The following is a 21,413-nucleotide window of genomic DNA, read 5'->3' on the forward strand; positions in this document are numbered from 1 at the left end:
TCTCAAAATTTAAAAAAAAAAAAAAACCTGGAATAATATAACTGCTCAAGGGGTGGAGGAACACAGTTCTTGAGGGCTGCTCATAAGCAGACAGGAAATCTCTTGGGAATAGCTCAGTCTACACAGGTTGGTGAGTGTGGTCCTTGACTTTTCTTTTTAGATTGAGTGCCCAGGGAGCCAGGGAAGTGTTAGTGTGATCTGGGTCCTGGGCAGCAAACTGGTTATGGGGTGGATGGAGACAGGGGCCTTCCACCACCAGAGAAAAAACACAGGGGTTGAGGTAGCATTAAGTATGGAAAAGTGAAAAGACAGCTATTTGGGAATGTCAAGGAGGCAGGTGATGTCCAAGTCTGGGCCCAAAGAGCACAGTCATCAAAACTGTGCAGGAGCACTGCCAGGACTGCGCAATAGGAGAGCCCAAAAGAGACTGACAGTAAAACAGGAAAGTTTGCAGCCAACCAGGAGAACAAGCAGTCTTCCTGGAGGGATCCTGGCATACTCTGCAAGCCTGGGCAGCCAGGCTTGAAGCTTTGCCAGGGTCATTGGCCTAACTTATGCTTTCCTGCCCCTAGGCACTCCAGTATGTGTTTTCTATGTGGAGTGTCCCCTACCTCCATCTCATGCTCAGTCCTCTGATACACCAGTGCAGAATATTTGCACTGGAACATTATTCCCCCCATATACACACAGGGCTGTCTCACATCTGCATGTCTTAAATGCCAATCTTCCCCCTATAATCCTGCCCTTGTTTCCTCCTCAGGAAACTGTGCAAAAGCAAAGAAAACCCATCCCCCCCCACCCCACCACTTTTGTTCATAACTGTATCCACAAGCCTTAAAACAGCCCAGTACCCAAAAGGTGCTCCCTAAATTCTGAAACACTGCCAGGCATTTTTGGGGATGTAGGTACTAATATTATTTCCAATTTCATTTCACAGATGAGAAACCAAAGTTAACTTTCCATCTTACAAAGAGAAAAGTAAATACTTATGTATAAATTCCACCCCTTTATTTTACATAGATATCAGTGGTTGCAAACTTAACGATATATGCCACTCTTTAAAAAAATATTTGGAGCCAGGCACTGTGGTGTGTTCCTGCAATCCCACCTGCTCCGGATGCTGAGGCAGAAGGATTGCGAATTCAAAGCCAGTCTCAGAAACTAAGCGAGGCCCTAAGCAACTGAACAAGACCCAATCTCAAAAAATAAAAAAGGGCTGGGGATGTGGCTCAGAGGTTAAGTGCCCAGGGTTCAATTCCCAGGACACTCCCCCGCGAGCCCCCGCCCTCGCCCCCCCAAAAAAAAATTGGGCGCAGCTGTCTGTTAAAGATACAGATGCGTGACAATGGGAGACTACATTTTTAAGAAAGCTTGCTTGAGTGTAAGGCCAACTGGTAGTTAGATACGTATTCCACCGCTTCCCTTCCAAGCACGGAACTCGCAGGCTTTTCTGTGAAGTGGCCAGACCCACAAAGGGCTTCGGATTAGTCCGGAAGTTAAACCCACCACTTGCTCTCCAGGCCTTTAGAGTCTACAAGATCTCTCCGCATTCCGACCTAGGCCGGAACAGGGTGGCGGTCTAGTACCACATAGGCCAATTTTTAGTTCACACAGGGCTTTCTGCTCCGTAATCCTCTCCGGCCTTAATCCTGCATAGAATAGACGTGGAACGCCCCAGCTAACACCCTCAGCATAAAGCTCAGGGCATAAAGCTCTTGGGATAAGAGCCGCCACTCCCCCGCGCATGGAAATCTATTAAGCATGGTTTAAAACAAACAAAAGTTTAAGTGCCGTATTTTTCACTCTCCCTGTTTACAATGGCAAACTCAAACTCCCTCAGCTTTGCCTTCAATGGAACCAAGCGGAAGGGGCGGAGCTCGAGCTACGCCACGTAGGAGCTGAGAAGTAGCTAGGATAGCCTTATGGGAATAGCCGTACACTTCCCCTTTTTTGCTTGTATATAGCGTTCTAATCATAGTTTTAGAAGCTTTTTAATAGATAATGATGTTGTCTGTTTCAGAACTATTGGTATAGCGCTATTGCGTGGCGGAAGACACCACGATGAATGATTGAGCCTCGTTCTTCCTACTACTGGATGTCGCCATCTTGAGTAGAACTGAACCATGGGGGCCGCCATTTTGCTGGACCGGGCGGGTATTTCCGGTTCCGGCGGGGGAAAGCGCTCTCTTTTCCTTTGCAGGGCTGCGGCGCGGTGGCCGCAGTGCTTGTCTCTCTGAGCTATCCGGTGCCATCCTCGTCGCTGCGGCGACATCTCCACCCGCCGCTGCCATGACTGAACAGATGACCCTTCGTGGTACCCTCAAGGGCCACAACGGATGGGTAACCCAGATCGCTACTACTCCGCAGTTCCCGGACATGATACTGTCCGCCTCTCGAGGTACATGCTAAGGTGTTGGGCGAGACTGGGTGATGGGGGTAGGGGTGTTGCGCTTGTCGTGGGACTGGGCGGGTGGCGCGCGAATTTGCAGGCCGAGCAAGATCTGTCACCGACTGTGAGTTGGTGAGTACAAACCCGATCCTAGGCCTCAACCGAGACGAACAATTTTACAGATGAGCACGAGTCATAGTCCGTCATTGCCAGGAATGGTTGAAGACTTTTTAAATCTCTGGCCCACTTCTCAGTTGTGGTTAAATATTCCCAGGGACCACCTGGCTGGGCGGAGCGGTGATGACACCAACATGCCATCTGAATGCCATGTGCTGAAAAACAGAGGCTGTTTCTGAGCTGCCGCCCGGCCCTGGGTTCAGTGGGAATTGGGTAGACCCCAGAGGGGCCTTGTGACCCACATCTCCCAGCCTGCACTTTCGGCCCTCTCTCACTCTTGTACCTAATAGAGCTTAGAAAGGTCTTGTGCTTTACCTTAGCTGCCACAGAATGAAAAATCGCCTAAGTAATCACAGGAAGTCCCCAGTTACTCATCCCACACCCAAGCTGCTGTCTTTCCACATTCAGAGAAGATGCAAAATAAATGTTTTATTATATGAATCTCAGGAAAAAGTATCCATAGTCTCTGACACATGAGTTAGGGTCTTGTGGCATATCTAGCTTTAAAACTGCCTGTCTCTCTATCTGCAATAGTGGGTCATTCAGTCCAGGATAGTAACTGCTCTCATAGCCTACAGTTCCCCTGGCCACATAAATGTTCTCAACTTTATTCTCTTTAACCCACCCACAACCCTGAGACGCCTTGTTATACATTAGCAAGTGGGCTGAGTAGGGTCCTCATGGATTTTTCTTCTCCTGTTTTACCTCCTTTTAGATAAGACCATCATTATGTGGAAGCTGACCAGAGATGAGACCAACTATGGTATCCCACAGCGTGCTCTGCGGGGTCACTCCCACTTTGTTAGTGATGTGGTCATCTCCTCAGATGGCCAGTTTGCCCTCTCAGGCTCCTGGGATGGAACCCTGCGCCTCTGGGATCTGACAACGCAAGTAGCTGCTCTGGGACCTTGGGGAAAATATGGGCGGAAATGAATAGATGCCATCAGAATATGGTTTCCCAAGGGAAATTGGTCCATCTGGGAAGGATGAGGCTAAAATACCTACAGAAAATAGTTGCAGTTGTTTGGCCTCCTTCCTTGATTTAATTGAGTTAGCTACTTGAAGTTGCTGAGGACTGATCTAATTGAAAAGTTTTGCTGGGTACATTAGTTTGGAGTTGGCAACCATTTAAATATGTTTGAAAGGTGGTTAGGCACTTGACAGGTATAATGGAGGATCCTGGTGATGACAGATGACATTGTCACCCAATCCCCACAAGGAAATGAGGACATGTCCTGCAATTCTGAGTGGATTCTCTAGCATATATGCAGCCAAGAACTTGCTGTAATCCAAGCCACATCTAGGTTAAGTGAATAACATAACCACTGGGTCAGGAACAAGGCAAGTAAAAAGATTTGGCTATGGAAGGAAAAAGTTTGCAAAGTCTGTCTAGAGAGTGACCAAGTTCTTCCTCCCAGGGGCACCACCACAAGACGATTTGTAGGCCATACTAAGGATGTGCTGAGTGTGGCCTTTTCTTCTGACAACCGGCAGATTGTCTCTGGATCCCGAGACAAAACCATAAAGTTATGGAATACTCTGGGTGTTTGCAAATACACTGTCCAGGTAAAGTGAGGGCAACATCAGAGAGCACGTGTTCAAGACTCCTACCCTTACTCTTAACCTTTCTTTCTGTGGTGATTTTAACTCCTGTCTGGAGTCTGTAGAGGTTCAGTTTCTGGGGATGTGAATGCAGTGCTGCCAACATTGATCCTACTGATGAGGGGTGGTATATAGCATTTCTTGGGACAGGACTGTTTCCCCTTATTTCTTTCCTTCCTCTGTAGGATGAGAGTCACTCGGAGTGGGTGTCTTGTGTCCGCTTCTCACCCAACAGCAGCAACCCTATTATTGTCTCCTGTGGCTGGGATAAGCTGGTCAAGGTGAGCTTCCAAACAGGGTGCAGGACCTTTACAGGCCAAAATGTATGCTTTGCCTCCCACATAGTCATAGGCTTTAACTTTGAACATTTTTATAGATTATCTCAGTTGACTTTTTGCTCTTCTTGATATTTTTTCAGTACAGAACATTAATTTTTGACATTCAATCTGAAGTAGCTAATTATCTCACAGCATTTGCCACCTGTTTTGGTCTCAGTTGATCTTAATTCACTTTGTCCCATAGTCCTAATAGATGGGGTTGTGTGGCTCAGTGGTAGAGTGCTTGCCTGGCACGTGTGAGGCACTGGGTTCGGTCCTCAGCATCACATTAAAAAATAATTATTAATAAATAATACTCATACGTAAGTAATGTATAAACTCAGATTATGGTTTCCAAACTATTTTAATGCACTTGTGTCACTTTGTGAAATATTTGCAGAATTGAAAATTTGGAACTTAATGAGTTAAGTGACTGAGACAAGTTTGTGTTGGTTTGCATTTTCATTTTTATTACTGGTAGAATGATAAATGGCTGTTATGCCAAGGAATGCTTTTAAATAATGTCTCCTTACCCTGCCCAATCTCGAACTAGATTGTTCATCCATGAGCCCTTGTCTTTGTAGGTGTGGAATTTGGCTAATTGCAAGCTGAAGACGAACCACATTGGCCACACCGGCTATCTGAATACTGTGACTGTCTCTCCAGATGGATCCCTCTGTGCTTCTGGAGGCAAGGTATTTTGGGACTAGGCATCTTCTATTCGTTGAGGAAAGGTGTCTCAGAAAGAACACTTTGTCTTTGACATAAATTGACAGCTGAAAGATTAGCTAGGTTTTTCAATATATGTTCCTGAGGACAATATTTTCCAGAAATATACTGTTTGTCTCCTCAAAGCAGTACATGAGATTAAGTTGTCAGAGGCTCTTGATACAGTTGGTGAGGTGCTATTCAATAAAGGAAAGATTTAAAGAAATAATGAAATTTTGCCAGGCACAGTGGCACACACCTTGTAATCCCAGCACTTCAGGAGGCTGAGGCAGGAGGATCTCAACTTCAAAGCCATCCTCAGCAACTTAGTGAGATCCTGTCTCAAAAGGACTGGGGATGTGGTTAAGCATACTCCTGGGTTAAGTCCCTGGTGACAATAATAGTAATAATGGTATTTGAGCTTTCAGGAAGTCAGGGTCCTAGGGGAATTGAGTCTGACAAAATCTTGAGATGAAAGGGGCTGACATCTGGAAGAGGTCACATTGCCCTAACTCATCTTTCATGTCTGCCCAGGATGGCCAAGCCATGCTGTGGGATCTCAACGAAGGCAAGCACCTTTATACACTAGATGGTGGGGACATCATCAATGCCCTGTGCTTCAGTCCGAACCGTTACTGGCTCTGTGCTGCTACAGGCCCCAGCATTAAGATCTGGGTGAGTATGGGCTACATTACATACTGAGTTCTTGGATGCACTGTCTCCACCTCCTCGCTTCCTCCCCAGCAATGCTGTGATTTACTGTGTGCCATTTTCTGACAGCAGGAAGACATTTGTTGCCTACCAAAAGGGATGACCATGTGTACCAGCTTTCTCAACTTTAGCATAATTGCTGTTGTAGTCGAGATATTGGGGGAGGGCTGTTCTGAGCATTTTATCATGTTATCCCTTGTATTTACCCACTAGATAGTATTAGCAAAACAAAATCTCATGGATTTAAAAAAAATGCAGTGGTATAAGTGTTCTCTATGCTCTGGTTTTGACGTGTTCCCCAGGACTTGGAGGGCAAGATCATTGTAGATGAACTGAAGCAAGAAGTTATCAGTACCAGCAGCAAGGCAGAGCCACCCCAGTGCACCTCTCTGGCCTGGTCCGCTGATGGCCAGGTAAGTGGGTCTGTCCTGGCTTTTGAAGAGGGAGCACATTCTGAGACTGTTTTTATTTCTGGGGGCACTATTCCATGGAACATTCTATCCAAAAAAGGGCAACAGATGGGTGTGATCCAACCCCATCTGGGGACAGTCACTCCTGGAACAGTACCTTGGACGTAAAGTCCATATTGCATTGCAGTGGGTGCACTACCAGTTCAGTGCCTCGTTACTCAGGACTTAAAAGGTGTACATTAGCTTCTGTCCAAAGAGGCTTCTCCTGCTTCAGCCTCCCCAGTTACTAGGATTATACACCTGGCTGTTTTTTGCTCTAGGAGTACTTAATGGATTATCGGCACCTGCACTATGGTAATTGAAAGAGGGTTTTAATGTGGTACTGAGGATCAAACCCAGGGCCTTGCACATGCTAGACAAGCACTCTACCACACCACAGCCTTTCTTAAAGGAAAGGCTATCTTTGGGACTGTAGTTTGTGGCTAGACCTTGACCTGTCTGTTTTTTCCCCTTATAGACCCTGTTTGCTGGCTACACAGACAACCTTGTACGAGTATGGCAGGTGACCATTGGCACTCGCTAGAAATTTTATGAGCTTCATAAATAAAAAGAAAAAAAAACTGGCTTTCTACAACTGACTGCAGTTCTTTTAGGAAGTATTTTTCTCTAATAAGTGAAAAAAGCTACTTACAGGTTAAAATAGATTTAGTTAATAGTAATGTAAAACTGGAAGCAGAATCATGAAACTTTTGAACCAAGTAAACGTAACTATGGGAAAGAGGTATGTCAGTTTTTAAGTTCCCTCTCGTATTGGGTTGGCATTAGATGTAACATATGGGATAGTACATAGGGTAGCTTCCCAAATATTCCCCCAATAAGGCTTACCTTAGGCCTAGAGAAACTTTGTGAGTTGAAAGGAACAGATTATTTCAAAACGGTTGCAGTTGATTTAGGAATACCAAGTTTCCTTACGTTTTCTCTCATTTCCTCCAAAGATATATTCAAGAAACTTTGAAACCTCAGATTATCGTATCTCCATTAGTTTGGGTCCTTGGTTAAATTGGAGGAATGGGTTGTGCTGGGGATTGAACTCAGAGGCACTCAACCACTGAGCCACATTCCCCAACTGTATTTTTGTATTTATTTTATTTAGAGACATACACGTTTTCTTAGTGCCTCACTGTTGCTTAGGCTGGCTTTGAACCCACGATCCTCCTATTACAGCCTCCCCAGCCACTGGGATTATAGGCATATGCCACTGTGCCTACAATTTTTTTTTTTAACTAGGCAGCATCAGAAAGTCTTTAAACCCAGAGACATTATACCACTGAGCTGCATGCCCAGTTTTTTAAGACAGGATCTTGAAATTGCTAACACTGGCCTTGAATAAGTAGCGGGGTAATATATGTATATTTTTTAGTTGTAGGTAGGTACAATACCTGTGTATTCATATGGTGCTGAGGATCAAATCCGTGCCTCATGCCTGCTAGGCAAGTGCCCTACCACTGAGCCACAACCCCAGTCTTGGATTAGGATGCCTCTAACCTCAAACTTAACTTGGTGTGCTCGTATATAACCTTGAATTAGTTTCCACAAAAATAGTCACTTGAATTTTGTGGAGATTCCCAGGGGAAGCTTTATTCTATTGACCCTCAGTATGGTAGTACAAGGTAACAAATGATCTTTACATATAGATTTTGAATGCTGTGCCAATAAATAGGGGCGTTAGAATAGGAAATTTTTATCCCAATCTTTGCTGGAACAGGAAAGAAGCACTTAGCCAGTTTTACAACTTATATCTACTCAAGAGATGGACTCCACAAAAGAAGCAAATAAACATTTTTATTTCTGCAACACAATCCACCTTCCCATTCCCCCCAAGAACATGAATTGTCCTCAGCCATCAAAGCAGAGGACAAAAGCTGACAAGTGACAGAAGGCAAGGGGTTACTAGAAAAATAGATTATACCCAAGGCTCTCCTTCCCAGGGATCCAAACCCCTGTCCCTGTCCCCAGGCTCCCCATCAGACTTTGCCAAGTGGAAGGAAATAAAGTCATGGGGAAAGGCTGGAAACTGAGGAAAGCAACTCCACTGAACAAAGGGTTAAAGAAGCCTGGCAGTGAAAAGACGGGTAGGGTGGGGTGAGCTTTGCTCCTAGATTCAGTGTTGGAAAAGGGAGAAAATAATTTATTGGGTGATGTAATGGTATGTAGTTTCAATCATGTTGACCATCCCAGATCTCTCACTGAAGCTAAATTCTGGCCGGTCTATGGAGGTAGAAATTGGGGATGGAAGGAAAGTTTTAGAATCCCTCCTATTTCCCCAGGAGAGTAGACATTTCTTTACCCAGCTCTACCCTTTTGCCCAGCCTGCCTTCCCAAAACAACTTCCAAATCCTTAGCTAAAAATTGCACCATAAGATGGAATTGGAATGGGGATGTTATGAGTCTTGCCCAAACCCTCCAGCCTCAGAACTGACAAGGTTTAAGAGTAGGGGTGGGGAAAAAGGTTAAGGGATGAAATTACAATCTCTTCTCATCCCCTACTCAAAAGTTAGACCCCAGGGCTGGGCTGAACTGGGCTAGGCAGACAGGAAGGGAAGACCAGGCAGGCAGGCAGCTGTTCTCATTATCAGGGACCCATGCAGACCTGTTGGACAGACAGTAGGTGAGAGTAGGCCGAGCTGGAGGCCAGGAAGGTTCTTTAGGCTCCTAGAGGGAGAAGCAGGGGCCTGGGGTCAAGGGGGAGCAGGAAGCAACGCAGTAACAAACGTGGGAGGAGCCTTTCAGCCCCCAAACTTACGGGCCATCATCCACCACCACCCGCCCCCCCAGTGCGGACCAGAGGGGCCCCTGCGGGTGGTAGGCTGATCAAGGGCAAAGCTTGATGCGGGTACCCTTGGATAGCACCCGAAAGAAAGGGAAGACACGCTCGCCCAGGAAGGCAGCTGAGAATGTATGCACGTGGGCTAGAGTCTCCGCATTGTAGAAGCCCAAGCGCCCAGCCTCATAGTCCAGGTATACGCCAAAGCGCCGTGGTTTCTCACTTGGACTCAGCAGTGTCTGCTCTGTTGAGCTCTGTGCCTGGTACCGTTTGCCATTGGTACCCACACACCACACTTCCCGCTGAAGCAGGGGCTGCTGGGGCAGATGGAGCCGGCGGCGGCGATGGTGATGGCGTGAGGAGCTGGCATCCCCGCTGCCCACAGAGGACCCCCCGGAGCCCACCTTTTCTTTATGATGGGTTGATTCACGGGCAGCGCCCACCGCCCAGCCCCGCCGCCCGCCCACCTCTACCTCCCAGTAGTGCCGGCCAGAGCGGAAGCCCTGGGCCCCCAGTACGCAGCAGTCAGCCGAGAAGCGCTTGGGATGGTCAGCAACCTCTTGCCGCCGTTCTGCCAGGCGGACCCCCCGGCGGTCAGGGGACAGCATCAGGGCTGGGTGAGCCGTGTCAGGATCCAGCGTCAGGTCCACTTGGGAGGGAGGACAAATACGCCAGGGCTGGAACACTATTCCCCATCAGAAGCCAACTCCAAAGGTTCAGTCTTTCCTGCTGTACCTTCCTTGTCCCCCAACCCCCATCGACCCCATCTAGCTCTCCTCAGCTCCTCCCCATACCAGTTTACAGGACAGGCTCAGGTTCCTATGAGTTCCACCCCTTTCTCCAATCTTGTTCCCAGGACACCTGATAGCCATTCCCCAGTCCCCTGACTGTTCTTGCCACCTCATCCATCCTGTCCCTACCCCCCCCCCCCACAACCTACCTGAGCTATGACAGAAGCTATTTACTAGGCTTGAATTTTCAGTGTGGTCTACCTATAGCCTGAGCCACCTTAGCCCCCTGCACTACCCCCATGGCCCAACTTCCCTCAGAACCCAATCTCAGGTCTTTGAAGGGAAAGGCAAAGGAAGGTCATACAGGTGACCTCCCTACCTCTCGCAGCCTGACAGAACATCCGGCTCATTTTCCTCACGATGGCATCTGTCAGGAAGTCATGGCTATGGGGTTGGCACGGGTCAGGGGACCAGATCTCTGGGGGCTGCAGCTGTACCTCTTCACACCTGGAGGAAGGGGACCGGGCAGGGGGTGGGACCATGATATTCCCGGAGGGAAGAGTAGAAGCTGAGGGGAAGGAGAGGAGGGTCCAGGAGGCAGAAACTCAGGTCCTGGGGAAGGAAGGAGAGGAGAGGGATACCCAAGAGAGGCAGGGATGGGGAACCAGATATCACTGGGTCACAAAGGGTAAAATGGGAACACACCTATTGAAAGTCTCCTTGATGTCCTGGGAATAACAGAAACAAAAAGAGGGAGAGGGAGAAAGAGACAAAGAGAATGTCAGCTGCACAGAGACCATTGCTTTCTCCCAATCTCCAGCCAGAGAAAGGTCTGCACTTGAACAGGAAGGGAGAAGCAGGACCTCAAGGCCCTTAATAAACATGCATGTGTCATCATACATCCCTATGTCTGACTATATCTAACATCTCATCCAGCTGAAAGCCCAGTAACAGAATTTCATAATATGATTTGGTCACCTTTTAAAAAAATTCATTCCTCAACTCTCACTCATCCTCCTTCTAGATCTAATTCTTCCTTCTTTTCATTGGGTAGAACTGTTACACACACCACATTCAACATTGTCTCCAGCCTCAAAAACCATTTTTGGTGTTCAGGTTAAAAACTGTTGTGAGTTCTTCCGGAGAGAAGAGGTAGCTCTGGGCAGAGGTAATGGTGAACACAGCCTAACAGGGCAAATAGGGAGCTGGGGAGATGACAAGCAGGGTAGAAAGGAGCATAGTGCTCACCTGTAGTAGTCGCAGGCCCCCCTGCTGACTCCGTTCCTGGGCCTCAGCCAGCAGGCGGCTCAGCTGGGCAGCCTGTTCCGCAAGGCGGCTGGCCACTGTTCCGGCACGTTCCAACTGAGCTTCATGCATCTCTCGGAGGCGCCGCTCCAGCCCTGCCTGCTCTTCAGCCAGAAACCGTGTGAGCCGCCCAAACTCTGAAGCCACAGCAGCCAGCTCTGCCTTCATCTGGCTCTGGAATGATGCAAAGGGGATGGGTGATATCACTGAATGTATAGGAAGGTAAATCTCCTGTTTTCCAACTGCTGTCTCTCAATCCAAGGCAAAGGAGCCCTACATTCCTCAAATCCAAGAAGAATCACAGTTCCTTCTCCTTCCTACACATACTTCCCTGGCAACTGGTCCCAATGGCACTGCCTGGAAGGCTTCTCTCTACCTTGTCTACCTAACTTGACTTGCCCTTCAGTCTAAGCTTACATATTCTGAGAAGCTTTTTCTCCCTTCCAAATCTAATCAGCACCATCTCCATAAATATCACTGTTATCTTTCCATGGCATATACAGTATTGGAAATGCTGTTTAAGTAAGAAAATTCAGGAATCAAGACATTAACTTAGGGTCCTCACTATGTTGCTATTCAGTGACCTTAGAAAAGTTACCTAAGTGCTCTAGATCAATAATCAGCAAGCTTCTTCAGTAAAGATTGGTTAGTATTTTGCACTTCATGGGCCAAGAAGCAAAATCAATGATATTAGAAGGTACAGTTGTCCCAAGGTATTCAAGTGGAATTGGTTCTAGGATTCCCCAAGTTTCAAGGGCCCTTACATAAAATAGTATTTGCATATAACCTAAACATACACTCTCATATCCTTTAAACATCTCTAGATTATTTATATTACCTAATATAAATGCTATGCAAATAATTGTTCTACTATATTGTTTAGGGAAAAATGACAAAGGAAAAATATCATGCATGTTCAGTATAGATGTAATTTTTTCCCAAATATTTTTTCCTTTTTCCACATATTTTCAATTCAACGTTGGATATGGAATGCACAGATACAAAGGGCCAACTGTACTTAATATCCTACAACAACAACAACAAAAAAAACCCTGCTTAGTCCTACCCCATTTGCCTGTACTGGGACCATCCTGGGTGATAGGCATACTTTTCACCCATGACTATCAATCAGTGGGAGACATTCTCTGGGTAAAAATAACTGGCTAGAGTAGGGAGGGGATACCAGCAAGCCAACTGGGTGAGGGAAGCAGCCATCAGTTTTACCTTCTGCTTCAAAGATACTCAGGTCCTGGCCCCCCATCCCAGAGATCCCCAAAGTTATCAATATGGACAGAGGCAAGGTGGATCTTTAACTCCCAGACTCAGATTCTGTATTTGCCAGCAGCAGAATCTCTAAAGTATAGGCAGCGATGAGTACGGTTCTGGGAAGTGACAAGGCCCACACTCTGGTTGGGGAAGTTACATACTAGGAGGGAAGGGAAGAGGGACAGAAGATGTCCTAGCTTGGTTTTTGAATCTCACAGTGCTAGTCCATTCCAACAGGACTTGCTGCCCTCATAAAAACAGGCAGAGGGTCAGGAAGTAGCAAGTAAGTGGAAAATATCAAAAAAGACTCTTTGGGGAAGGGTGAGCAATGATGAAAAAGGGCAAGAAACACTGGACAAGGAGATATATCAGTTCTGCAATGCTAATATTCAGTAATTCCTCCCTTCCCTTACATACCTTGGTCTTCTTCCGAGACAAGCCTCCCAGGACCACATCCCTCTCACCATCAGGGATGCTCTGTCTACTATCTACATCTATGCTAGGACTGAGACTTCTCTCATAGCTGCTGTGCGGGCTTTTCCCCCTTTTGCCCTCTATGCCATCCAGTGCTGAGTTAGGTTTCTTGGTAGAAAGCTTTGCTCTGTAGCCTTGAGCCAGGTGCCCAGCCTTACCAAGCCAGGCATTAGTTTTCACTCCATTTTAGAATCAAGAAAGGAACGTGTCTCCTCACAGCACCTCGTGCCCCCAACCCCCGATCACCTTACATCCCTGGGAAAATATTTACACCTCTCCCATATTTGGCTGTCCTATGTTCAGGGGATCTCGTTATCACCTGTGAGCATAAGCAGGCTTATCTTCCTTGCCCTGACCATAGAACCAGTCAGCCTACTCAAGGACATATACACACCTTCAGCTCTGTCACCCGCCTCTCCTCCTTGGCCTTCATCTTCTGCACAGCCTCCAGGTGCTTCCTAAGGGGTTCCACATGCCCCTGCAGTTTGGTCTGAGGGAATGGGAAAGAGAAGGTTAAAGGTGGGGGTTGTACTTCAGAGCCTGATATCCCCACCTCAGGTTCAAGTAAATCCTTCCTCCTGTCTTCCCTCACATGATGATAAAGTCTCCAATCCTCCCCTGAACTCATGTACATTTTCTAAAGATGAGGTTCTATGATTACAGAGGTTCAAAACCAATAGTTGGGGTGGACAAGCCTTGAGCCTCTACCACATGGAAGTCTTTGCATGAGTATTCCTGATTTTGGTCCTTTCCACCTTATAAATGTTCTTCATCTTTTAATACTTTTCTGATGATTTTATACCCATGTTAAGAATCTTTTGGTGGGGGGCTGGGGATGTGGCTCAAGCGGTAGCGCACTCGACTGGCATGCGTGCGGCCCGGGTTCGATCCTCAGCACCACATACCAACAAAGATGTTGTGTCCGCCGAGAACTAAAAAATAAATATTAAAAATTCTCTCTCTCTCTCTCCCCTCTCTCACTCTCTCTAAAAAAAAAAAAAAAAAAAAAAAGAATCTTTTGGTGATCTCCCACCATTTCCAGTGATCTGACCCTACATTGCTATCCTCACTTCATCCTTTCTATAGTCTTTCATTTAGTCACATAAAAGTACTTGTCTTTTCCTATTTTCTTTCTTTCTTTTTTTTTTTTTTTTTTTTTTGGTACAAGGGATTGACCCAGAAGTACTTAACTACTGAGCTACATTCCCAGCCCTTTTTATTTTGAGACAGGGTCTCCTAAGTTGCTTAGGGCCTTGATAAGTTGCTGAGGCTGGCTTTGAACTCACAAGCCTCCTACTTCAGCCTCCCAACCCCAGGCTGAGTATAATTTCTTGCTGTTCCCCCTGCCTGGGATTATCCTTCCCCACCTAGCCTAAGGCATTCTTACTTTAAAACCCAGCTCCCTAACCTGATTCTTCCTGCCCTCAATCTCCTCTGTGATCCCAAAGGATCTGGAGTAAAACCTTTATATTACTTCCCACAAGTGTGCCTCTCCACCAGATATTGCATGGTCCCCTCCCCACTTAATTTCTGTGCTTATGTTTTCTCTAACAGTCAATTACTTGCTAAATGGAAAGCAAAAATCCCTTCTTCCCTAAAGTTATTAACTTTCACAGCAATTAGGCACATTAACTTTTGTGGTCTAACAGTTTATAAGTGAGTATTTTCCTTCTCCTGCCCCATCTCTTCCATATTGGGGATTGAACCCAGGGGTACTCTATCACTGAGCTAAAGAGGTCCCCTCCCACCTCTTTTCTTGAGACAGGTTCTCACAACCTGGTCTCCTGCATCAGCCTCCTCAGTAGCTGGGATTACAGGTGTGCACCACCATGCCTGGCTCTGAGTCTATATTTAAAGGGCTGTTAGAGACACCAGAATGGGTAAGTCCAATCTATTAGCTCTTTACTTTTTTTTTTTTTTTAATGTCTTCTATTTCTGCCTTGCTCCCTCCTTTTCCGTAGGGGAAAATACTGGATAGAAAACCTTAAGCCTAGACACTAACCAGGACCTGAATGCACTTGGGTGATCTGAGGCAAGCCACAATTCCAGTTTCCTCAGCTTAAAAACGGGGATAGAATCTACCCCATGAATAGTGATGCTGAGAGCCATAGCCAAGTAGGAATGACGCATGGCATTGGGTTGAAAGGTGATCCTGCTGGGATTAGGGTGGCTCCGGGTTTAGGGTGGATCCTGCTGGAATAGGGTGGCTCCAGGTTTAGGGCGGATCCTGCTGGGATTAGGGCATATCCTGCTGCCTCAGGTGCCCGCTCCTTGAGTTCCGGTTGAGTTCTCACGGGGTTCTGAGAGAATTGGTACGCAGAACACGGTGGAGGGAGTGTATTTTCCCAGAACGTGCATGTAGAGTGCTGTGAGAGTTCAGGAATAAAGAGTTGCTGTTGGAATCTACAAGGCTTGTGTGGCGGCTCGGTTATTTTGTGCCCAGACAGACTGCGGCAAGTATACTTAGCACAGTATCTGGCATGTGGCAAAGACCTGCAAATGCTATCTAGTATTTGCTATCTAAGTTGTCAGCTGCCAGTAATATCCTAGTAATGACCCTTGCACTAAAAGGGTTATTGACCCAGATTACAAAAGGCAGTTGTTGCACAAGTGAAGAAAAAATTACAGTAACAATAAAATGGCAGTCGTTCTATAACATGAAAATAGTAAAAGCCACACAAAATTTTGCATTTTGATATTACCACTACCGACACACACATCCATAATGGGGATTAAACCCAGGAACATTCTACATACTGAGCTATGTCCCCCACCGTTTTCCTATTTTGAGACAGTGTTTAAATTACCAAAGCTGGCCTCTAATTTTTGATCCTTCTGCCTCAGCCTCCCAGTAGCTGAAATTACAGACATGACCACATCCAGCTTAATATTATTTTATATTTCTCCACTGTACAATCAGTATTTCTACTCCATTAATTTGGAATTCATATGCACCATTATGCCTGGCTCTGAGTCTATCTTTAAAGGGCTGTTAGAGATACCACAATGGGTAAGTCCAACCTATTTACTCCTTCCTTTTTTTTTTTTTTTAACGTCTTCTATTTTTGCCTTGCTCCCTCCAATATTTTTCAATATTTTTCCTAAATCACTGACAAAAAAAATTCTTAAGCACAAACCCAAATAGAGTACTATTTAAGAGAAAATTTCAAGGACATTTCAGCTTTTAGGGGCTTTACTTATGCATCATTTGTTACTACTATCCGTTCAATAAATATTTCTACAAAACAACAGTGTGCTGAGTTAATGCACATGTACATATAAGAATAAACTACCCATCTATTAAAAAAAAGTCTCTAAATCAGAAAAGGAATCACTTGAATTAGATTTACATAATAAAGCATGTATCTACATTTGCTGATTAGTCAATGTCATATTAAATGTGTTTATCTGGCTTCCAAAACTGTTGGGCCTGGTAAACCGATCAAGGAAAAGGATTATGATTTCTTTCAACTCCTCATCCACTTCAGAACCTAGTAAAAGAATTTTTGGCAGTAGCAGACATTCAACAGCTGTGGTTAATATAAATTAACAAAGTGACCACACATTGTATTATGGGTTCACCTAATTAGGAGCTGAGAGGATATAAAAGAGAAGGACAGGCGTGAGTATGGTGGTACATGACTATAATCCCAGCTACTTGAAAGGCTGAGGTTAAACATAAAAAGGGCTAGGCTAGGACTATAGCTCAGTGGTAGAGCACTTGCCTCGAATGTGTGAGGCACTGGTGTTCGATCCTCAGCACCACATAAAAAATAAATTGATACATGCCGGTAATCCCAGTGGAATGGGAGGCTGAGACAAGAGGACCCAAAGTTCAAAGCCAGGGCTGGGGATGTGACTCAAGTGGTTGCACGCTGGCCTGGCATGCATGCGGCCCGGGTTCGATCCTCAGCACCACATACAAACAAAGATGTTGTGTCCACTGATAACTAAAAAATAAAAAAATAAAAAATAAAAAAAAAGTTCAAAGCCAGCCTCAGCAATGGTGAGGCGCTAAGCAACTCAGTGAGATCGTGTCTCTAAATAAAATATAAAATAGGACCGGGGATGTGGCTCAGAGGTTAAGTGCCCATGAGTTCAATCCCTAGTACCAAAAAAGGAGGGAAAAAAAAAAAAAAGACTGGGCTTAAGGGGCAGCAATTCCCCGCTAGGCTGAGCTTTCTAAAGCTATTCTCCTTATTAATTCAGAGTCTCTGTCTTGTTTTTTGATACTGCGGATTGAACCCAGGGATGATTTACCACTGAGCTATAACCCTAACTTTTTATTTATTTATTTTTTTAAAGAGAGAGTGAGAGAGGAGAGAGAGAGAGAGAATTTTTAATATTTATTTTTTAGTTCTCGGCGGACACAACATCTTTGTTGGTATGTGGTGCTGAGGATCGAACCCGGGTCGCACGCATGCCAGGCGAGCGCGCTACCTCTTGAGCCACATCCCCAGCCCCCTAACTTTTTATTTTTTATTCTAAGACAGGGTTCCAAGTTGCTTAAGACCTCAATAAGTTGCTAAGGTTGGCCTCAAACTTGCAATCCTTCTGCCTCAGTCTCCTGGGATTACAAGTGTGTACCACTGTACCCTACCTGATTCAGAATCTCTAGTGGTAGAAGCTACTTTATTAATTATTATTATCATTATTATTATTACTATTATTATTGAATTACTAGAAATTAAATCAAGTTGCCCTCTATCACAGAGTTATATACTTAGTTTTTATTTTTAGACAGGATCTCACTAAATTACCAAGAGTAACCTCCACCCTGCAATCCTTGTGCCTGGGATTATGATCATGGACCACCATGCCTTGCCCACTGTACTTTTGAAAACTTCCTCCAGTAACTCTAATAATCAGGCAGGTTTGACAATCATTGTGTGCAAGGAGATGAGGTCCTCCTTCAATGGCAGCATGCTGTGTTATTTATGGTTCCTGGAGATGAGGCAATGTAGGTTTGTCTTTTTTTTTTTTTTTCAGGTTTATCTTAGCTGTACCACTCTGAGTTACTACTCTAAAAGTGAGGATAATAACCCCTAAATAAAGTTACTGAAGAAATCAGGAGAAGGGGTAAAACAGTCATAAAACAAACAAAAAAATTTCTGTGCAGACTACACAGAAGCTACCCTGCCTTCCTTCTGATCTCACTGCTTCAAATCCACCCAGACCATTACAAAGTAATGCTATTTGGCCTGGCACAGTATTGTATGCCTATAATCCAACAACTTGGAAGGCTGAGACAGGAGGATCATAAGTTTGAAGTCAGCCTCAGCAACTTGCTAGAGTCCTAAGCAAGTTAGCAAGAATCCTGTTTCAAAAAATAAAAAGGGCTAGGGATATAGCTCAATGGTAAAGCAGCCCTTGGTTCAACCTCAGAGCCAAAAAAAAGAAAAGAAAAAAGTAATGTTATTTGTGCTGGCTATCTCTCAGAAAAATCTTTTTTTTTTTTAACCTAAAAATTAAATTGGAGGTAGGGAGCAAGACCTTAATCAAACTAAAATCAGACTACAAGAAGAAAGTTCACATGACAGAAAAGTCAAACTAAAAACAAACATACAAATGGTGGTGACACTGTTACAGGTATACCCCAGGGAGAGGGACAGCCATAACCAAGTCCACAATTTACTAAAGCTTCGTGGCCCATGGTACAGTATTTACACCTTTCTGACTGTTCCCCATATTGTAAAATGAAACTGGAAAATATATCAACTTATAGAATGGTTTTAAATTTTAAATGATAACCCATGAAAAGTGCCCAATTTACATAATAAGTGCCCAGTAAATATTAACTATCAATTCTGGAGAAATTAAAGTTCAAAGATACTCAGATACTTGAGCAAGATTTGATAGTAAGGCAGAACTAGGTCTTCTGCCTTAAAAGCCACTCTCTTTTCCAGTCAGTACAACAGACCTGTACAGAGTAGACCAAAGACCTTGAGGTGGGAACCAAGCCATACCACAGGGTGGTATGGAACCCATTAGGAGGCAAGTGCAGTACATTTGGATATGATACTAGCATTTCTATATTCCTGTTTCATTCAAAGTCCTTTCTTGTTCTTTGAAATCCCCATTTCTTTCTACCCCAAGGGACTTAGTCAAGAACGGACTTAAGATTAACCCAAAAGAAAATGAGAGTGCTAGTACAGCCTTGGAGACCTGTCACTTGCACCCCTACACTTAGCAACAATGGAGGTGTGAAAAGCAGTGTCCTGCTTCCCAGAAGACAAAGCCCACTGATCTGACATCACTCACTTTGCCCTATTTACTTCCCAGGTCTGCTTCATTGTATCTGCTTTGTGTACAGGATTCTTCTCATTCAAACCCACCCTGGTGCCAATGCTTGGAGAAGGAAAATCAGTTCGCCAGAACATGAGGTACTCTGAGAAGTACAGATGTTTCCTTTTCCCAGTTCCCCTTAATAGTTCTCTAACCCCACTAAACTCTATCTGCACTTTTTACTTGTCTCACCTTGTATTCCTGTACCACCTCCTCCAATGGCACCACACTGTGCTGTTTGTGGCTCCTGGATTCTCGGCACACCACACAGATAGCTTCTTCATCCACCTCACAGAACAGCTTCAGAGCTTCTTGGTGTTTGGGACAGATGCCCTGCTCATTCACACGGCTCCCTCGACCAGGGGTTGGGTGCATTTGCCGAATCACCTGAACCATGTTGGCCAGCTGCAGGTTGGGGCGGAAGCTCCGCCGAGGAAAGCTCTTTCGGCACTGGGGACAGGTGAAGCACCTCCGAGGGGCTGGAGGTGGGGGCAGTGGGGTGACGGGGTCTAGCTCCTCTTCCTCGTCCTCCTCCAGCACTTCCTCCTCCTCATCCTCGTCCTCCCCCCTCAGGTCCTCCATGTCCCCCAAATAGTAGTGCAGGTCTTCCTCCTCGTCCTCCTCCTCCCACACGTAGTCCATGTTGTCCCAGTTGGACCCACCCATGCCACTGGTCCAGAACACACCCTCCTCTTCCTCCTCGACCTCCTCCTCCATTTCGCCCTCATAATCTTCTTCCCGCATGGGGGTGTCCCACCCGCCGCCGGCCCCCACAGCCTCCACTTCCTCCTCCTCTCCGTCCTCCTCCTCCTCCTCCCGGTCCAACTCATCCCTGTCCTCCTCATCCTCCCCACCCCACAACTGGGTTACACACACTCGGCAGAAGTTGTGCCCGCAGCCGATGGACACCGGGTCCGTGAAGTAATCGAGGCAGATGGCGCACACCGCCTCCTCCTGAAGGGTCTGCACAGGGTTGGGTGTCATGGCAACGGCAGCCATCTTAGTGTCCAGTCAGCCAGTGTAGATGTGCGGTGGGGGGGTCGGGGGGGGCGGGGGGTCTTCCCTCTCAGACGCCCTGGCGACCCGGCCCCACCCCCAGTCCTGCCCCTTCACACCTTGCCTCAAGTGCTGCCAGAGAAATGTCCTCCCTACAACCCACCCCTCCAAAGAGTTCCCTACTCCCAGACGACAACCGTGTCTCTACGAGTGGAGGGGACAGAGCTGAGAACCACCGACAAGTCCCTCAGGTGGCCCTGAGTGCAAATCTGCCCCAACGCTCCCCCGGCCTCCTCATAAACCCCCGCCCCTCCTCACTTCCTGACCCCGCCCCCTCACTTCCGGCCTCCCTACTGACACTTCCGGCGTCTGCGCACAACCCAAGCTCTCGAGTTCCCTCCCCGATCGTGCTACGCCCCCTTCCCCTCCCCCACCCGGGGCCCCAAGGCAACAGGAAACGGCGAGGAGACGCTCTAGCAGACACTAGGGAACAGGGCGGGAAGCTAGGACGGTGGAGGCCCTCGTCTCTGTGATGCAGGGAAGCGGGGAACGCGGACAGAACAGAAGGACTGCCCACCTCCATCCCCCGCCACTGGAGAGAAACTACGGGGGACAGTGGGAGCGTTTGGCAGCTGTCTGCTCTCGGTGCTATGACCGCATAGGCCAGGCGCCATCCTACCGACCGAGCAAGGACGACTGCAGCAAGGACTCCCACAGCCGACGGCGGAAAGAGAGGGGCCGACTCCAGTGAACGCCCCGAAGTACTTCCGGCCCTTCTAGGCAGAAGACTTTGTTGTTTGACACTCTAGAGGGTCCTTCCTAGTCGGATCGGGAGGTGGAGCCTGAAGAAGTACTGTGGGAGTGGAGCCAGACACACCACCTTTCCCTTACTAATGTTGGCATTTCCACGCCCATTTTAAAAACTGACCACCGGTCACAGTCACAATGTTTGGGTGAACTTCCCTACTAAGGAAGAGTGACAAATCATTACATCCGTACAGTAGAACGCTCTTTAGCCGTGAAAAAAAAAAAATCCTCTTCAGAATATATTATTAAATTTACAAAAACCAAGTTACAAAGTGCAGAGTATACTACCATCTGTTAAAAACAAACAAACAAAAAGGGTAGAGGGCGAATGTAAAATAAATTAATAGCTTTATATTCCTGCGCTTAATCAATAGTTCCTACCTCCGAGTTTTATGAGAATTAGTAAACCTC

The 21,413-nt window shown here is 46.2% G+C and overlaps 2 protein-coding genes across 3 annotated transcripts; one reads left to right on the forward strand and one right to left on the reverse strand.

The window, feature by feature from the left end:
* Positions 1 to 2,173: 2,173 nt before the first annotated feature.
* On the forward strand, positions 2,174 to 6,948 carry RACK1 (receptor for activated C kinase 1). The gene is made up of 8 exons (XM_081305267.1): positions 2,174 to 2,398; positions 3,282 to 3,453; positions 3,985 to 4,132; positions 4,354 to 4,449; positions 5,070 to 5,180; positions 5,728 to 5,868; positions 6,207 to 6,317; positions 6,832 to 6,948. Exons 1-8 carry the CDS (start codon positions 2,290 to 2,292, stop codon positions 6,895 to 6,897), a joined length of 954 nt encoding a protein of 317 aa, XP_081161393.1. The 5' UTR covers positions 2,174 to 2,289; the 3' UTR covers positions 6,898 to 6,948.
* A 1,190-nt stretch (positions 6,949 to 8,138) lies between these two features.
* Positions 8,139 to 20,971, reverse strand: TRIM41 (tripartite motif containing 41). Of its 2 annotated transcripts, XM_081307559.1 has the most exons (6): positions 19,392 to 20,968; positions 13,309 to 13,404; positions 11,118 to 11,348; positions 10,575 to 10,597; positions 10,249 to 10,376; positions 8,139 to 9,787 (listed from the first exon to the last, which is right to left on the reverse strand). In XM_081307559.1, the coding sequence occupies exons 1-6, from the start codon at positions 20,196 to 20,198 to the stop codon at positions 9,186 to 9,188; spliced, it is 1,887 nt and encodes a 628-aa protein (XP_081163685.1). In that variant the 5' UTR covers positions 20,199 to 20,968; the 3' UTR covers positions 8,139 to 9,185. The 2 variants fall into 2 exon arrangements, with proteins under 2 accessions (XP_081163685.1, XP_081163686.1); XM_081307560.1 differs by lacking the exon at positions 8,139 to 9,787 and having other exon boundaries at positions 10,346 to 10,481; positions 19,392 to 20,971.
* Positions 20,972 to 21,413: the final 442 nt, after the last annotated feature.

Source organism: Spermophilus citellus, assembly GCF_964194105.1.
Source record: "Spermophilus citellus genome assembly, chromosome: 1".
In the NCBI taxonomy this organism is placed as follows: Eukaryota; Metazoa; Chordata; class Mammalia; order Rodentia; family Sciuridae; genus Spermophilus; species Spermophilus citellus.

What these genes read in the sequence shown, in the direction of transcription:
- RACK1 (XM_081305267.1), top strand. Translation starts at nt 2,290, where the DNA reads ATGACTGAACAGATGACCCTTCGTGGTACCCTCAAGGGCCACAACGGA. An exon ending in GATACTGTCCGCCTCTCGAG is followed by an intron (nt 2,399 to 3,281) that starts GTACATGCTAAG and finishes ACCTCCTTTTAG; the next exon opens with ATAAGACCATCATTATGTGG. An exon ending in GCCCCAGCATTAAGATCTGG is followed by an intron (nt 5,869 to 6,206) that starts GTGAGTATGGGC and finishes CGTGTTCCCCAG; the next exon opens with GACTTGGAGGGCAAGATCAT.
- TRIM41 (XM_081307559.1), bottom strand. Translation starts at nt 20,198, where the DNA reads ATGGCTGCCGTTGCCATGACACCCAACCCTGTGCAGACCCTTCAGGAG. An exon ending in AGGTGGTACAGGAATACAAG is followed by an intron (nt 13,405 to 19,391) that starts GTGAGACAAGTA and finishes CCATTCCCTCAG; the next exon opens with ACCAAACTGCAGGGGCATGT. An exon ending in GTTCTGTCAGGCTGCGAGAG is followed by an intron (nt 9,788 to 10,248) that starts GTAGGGAGGTCA and finishes CTCCCTCCCAAG; the next exon opens with TGGACCTGACGCTGGATCCT.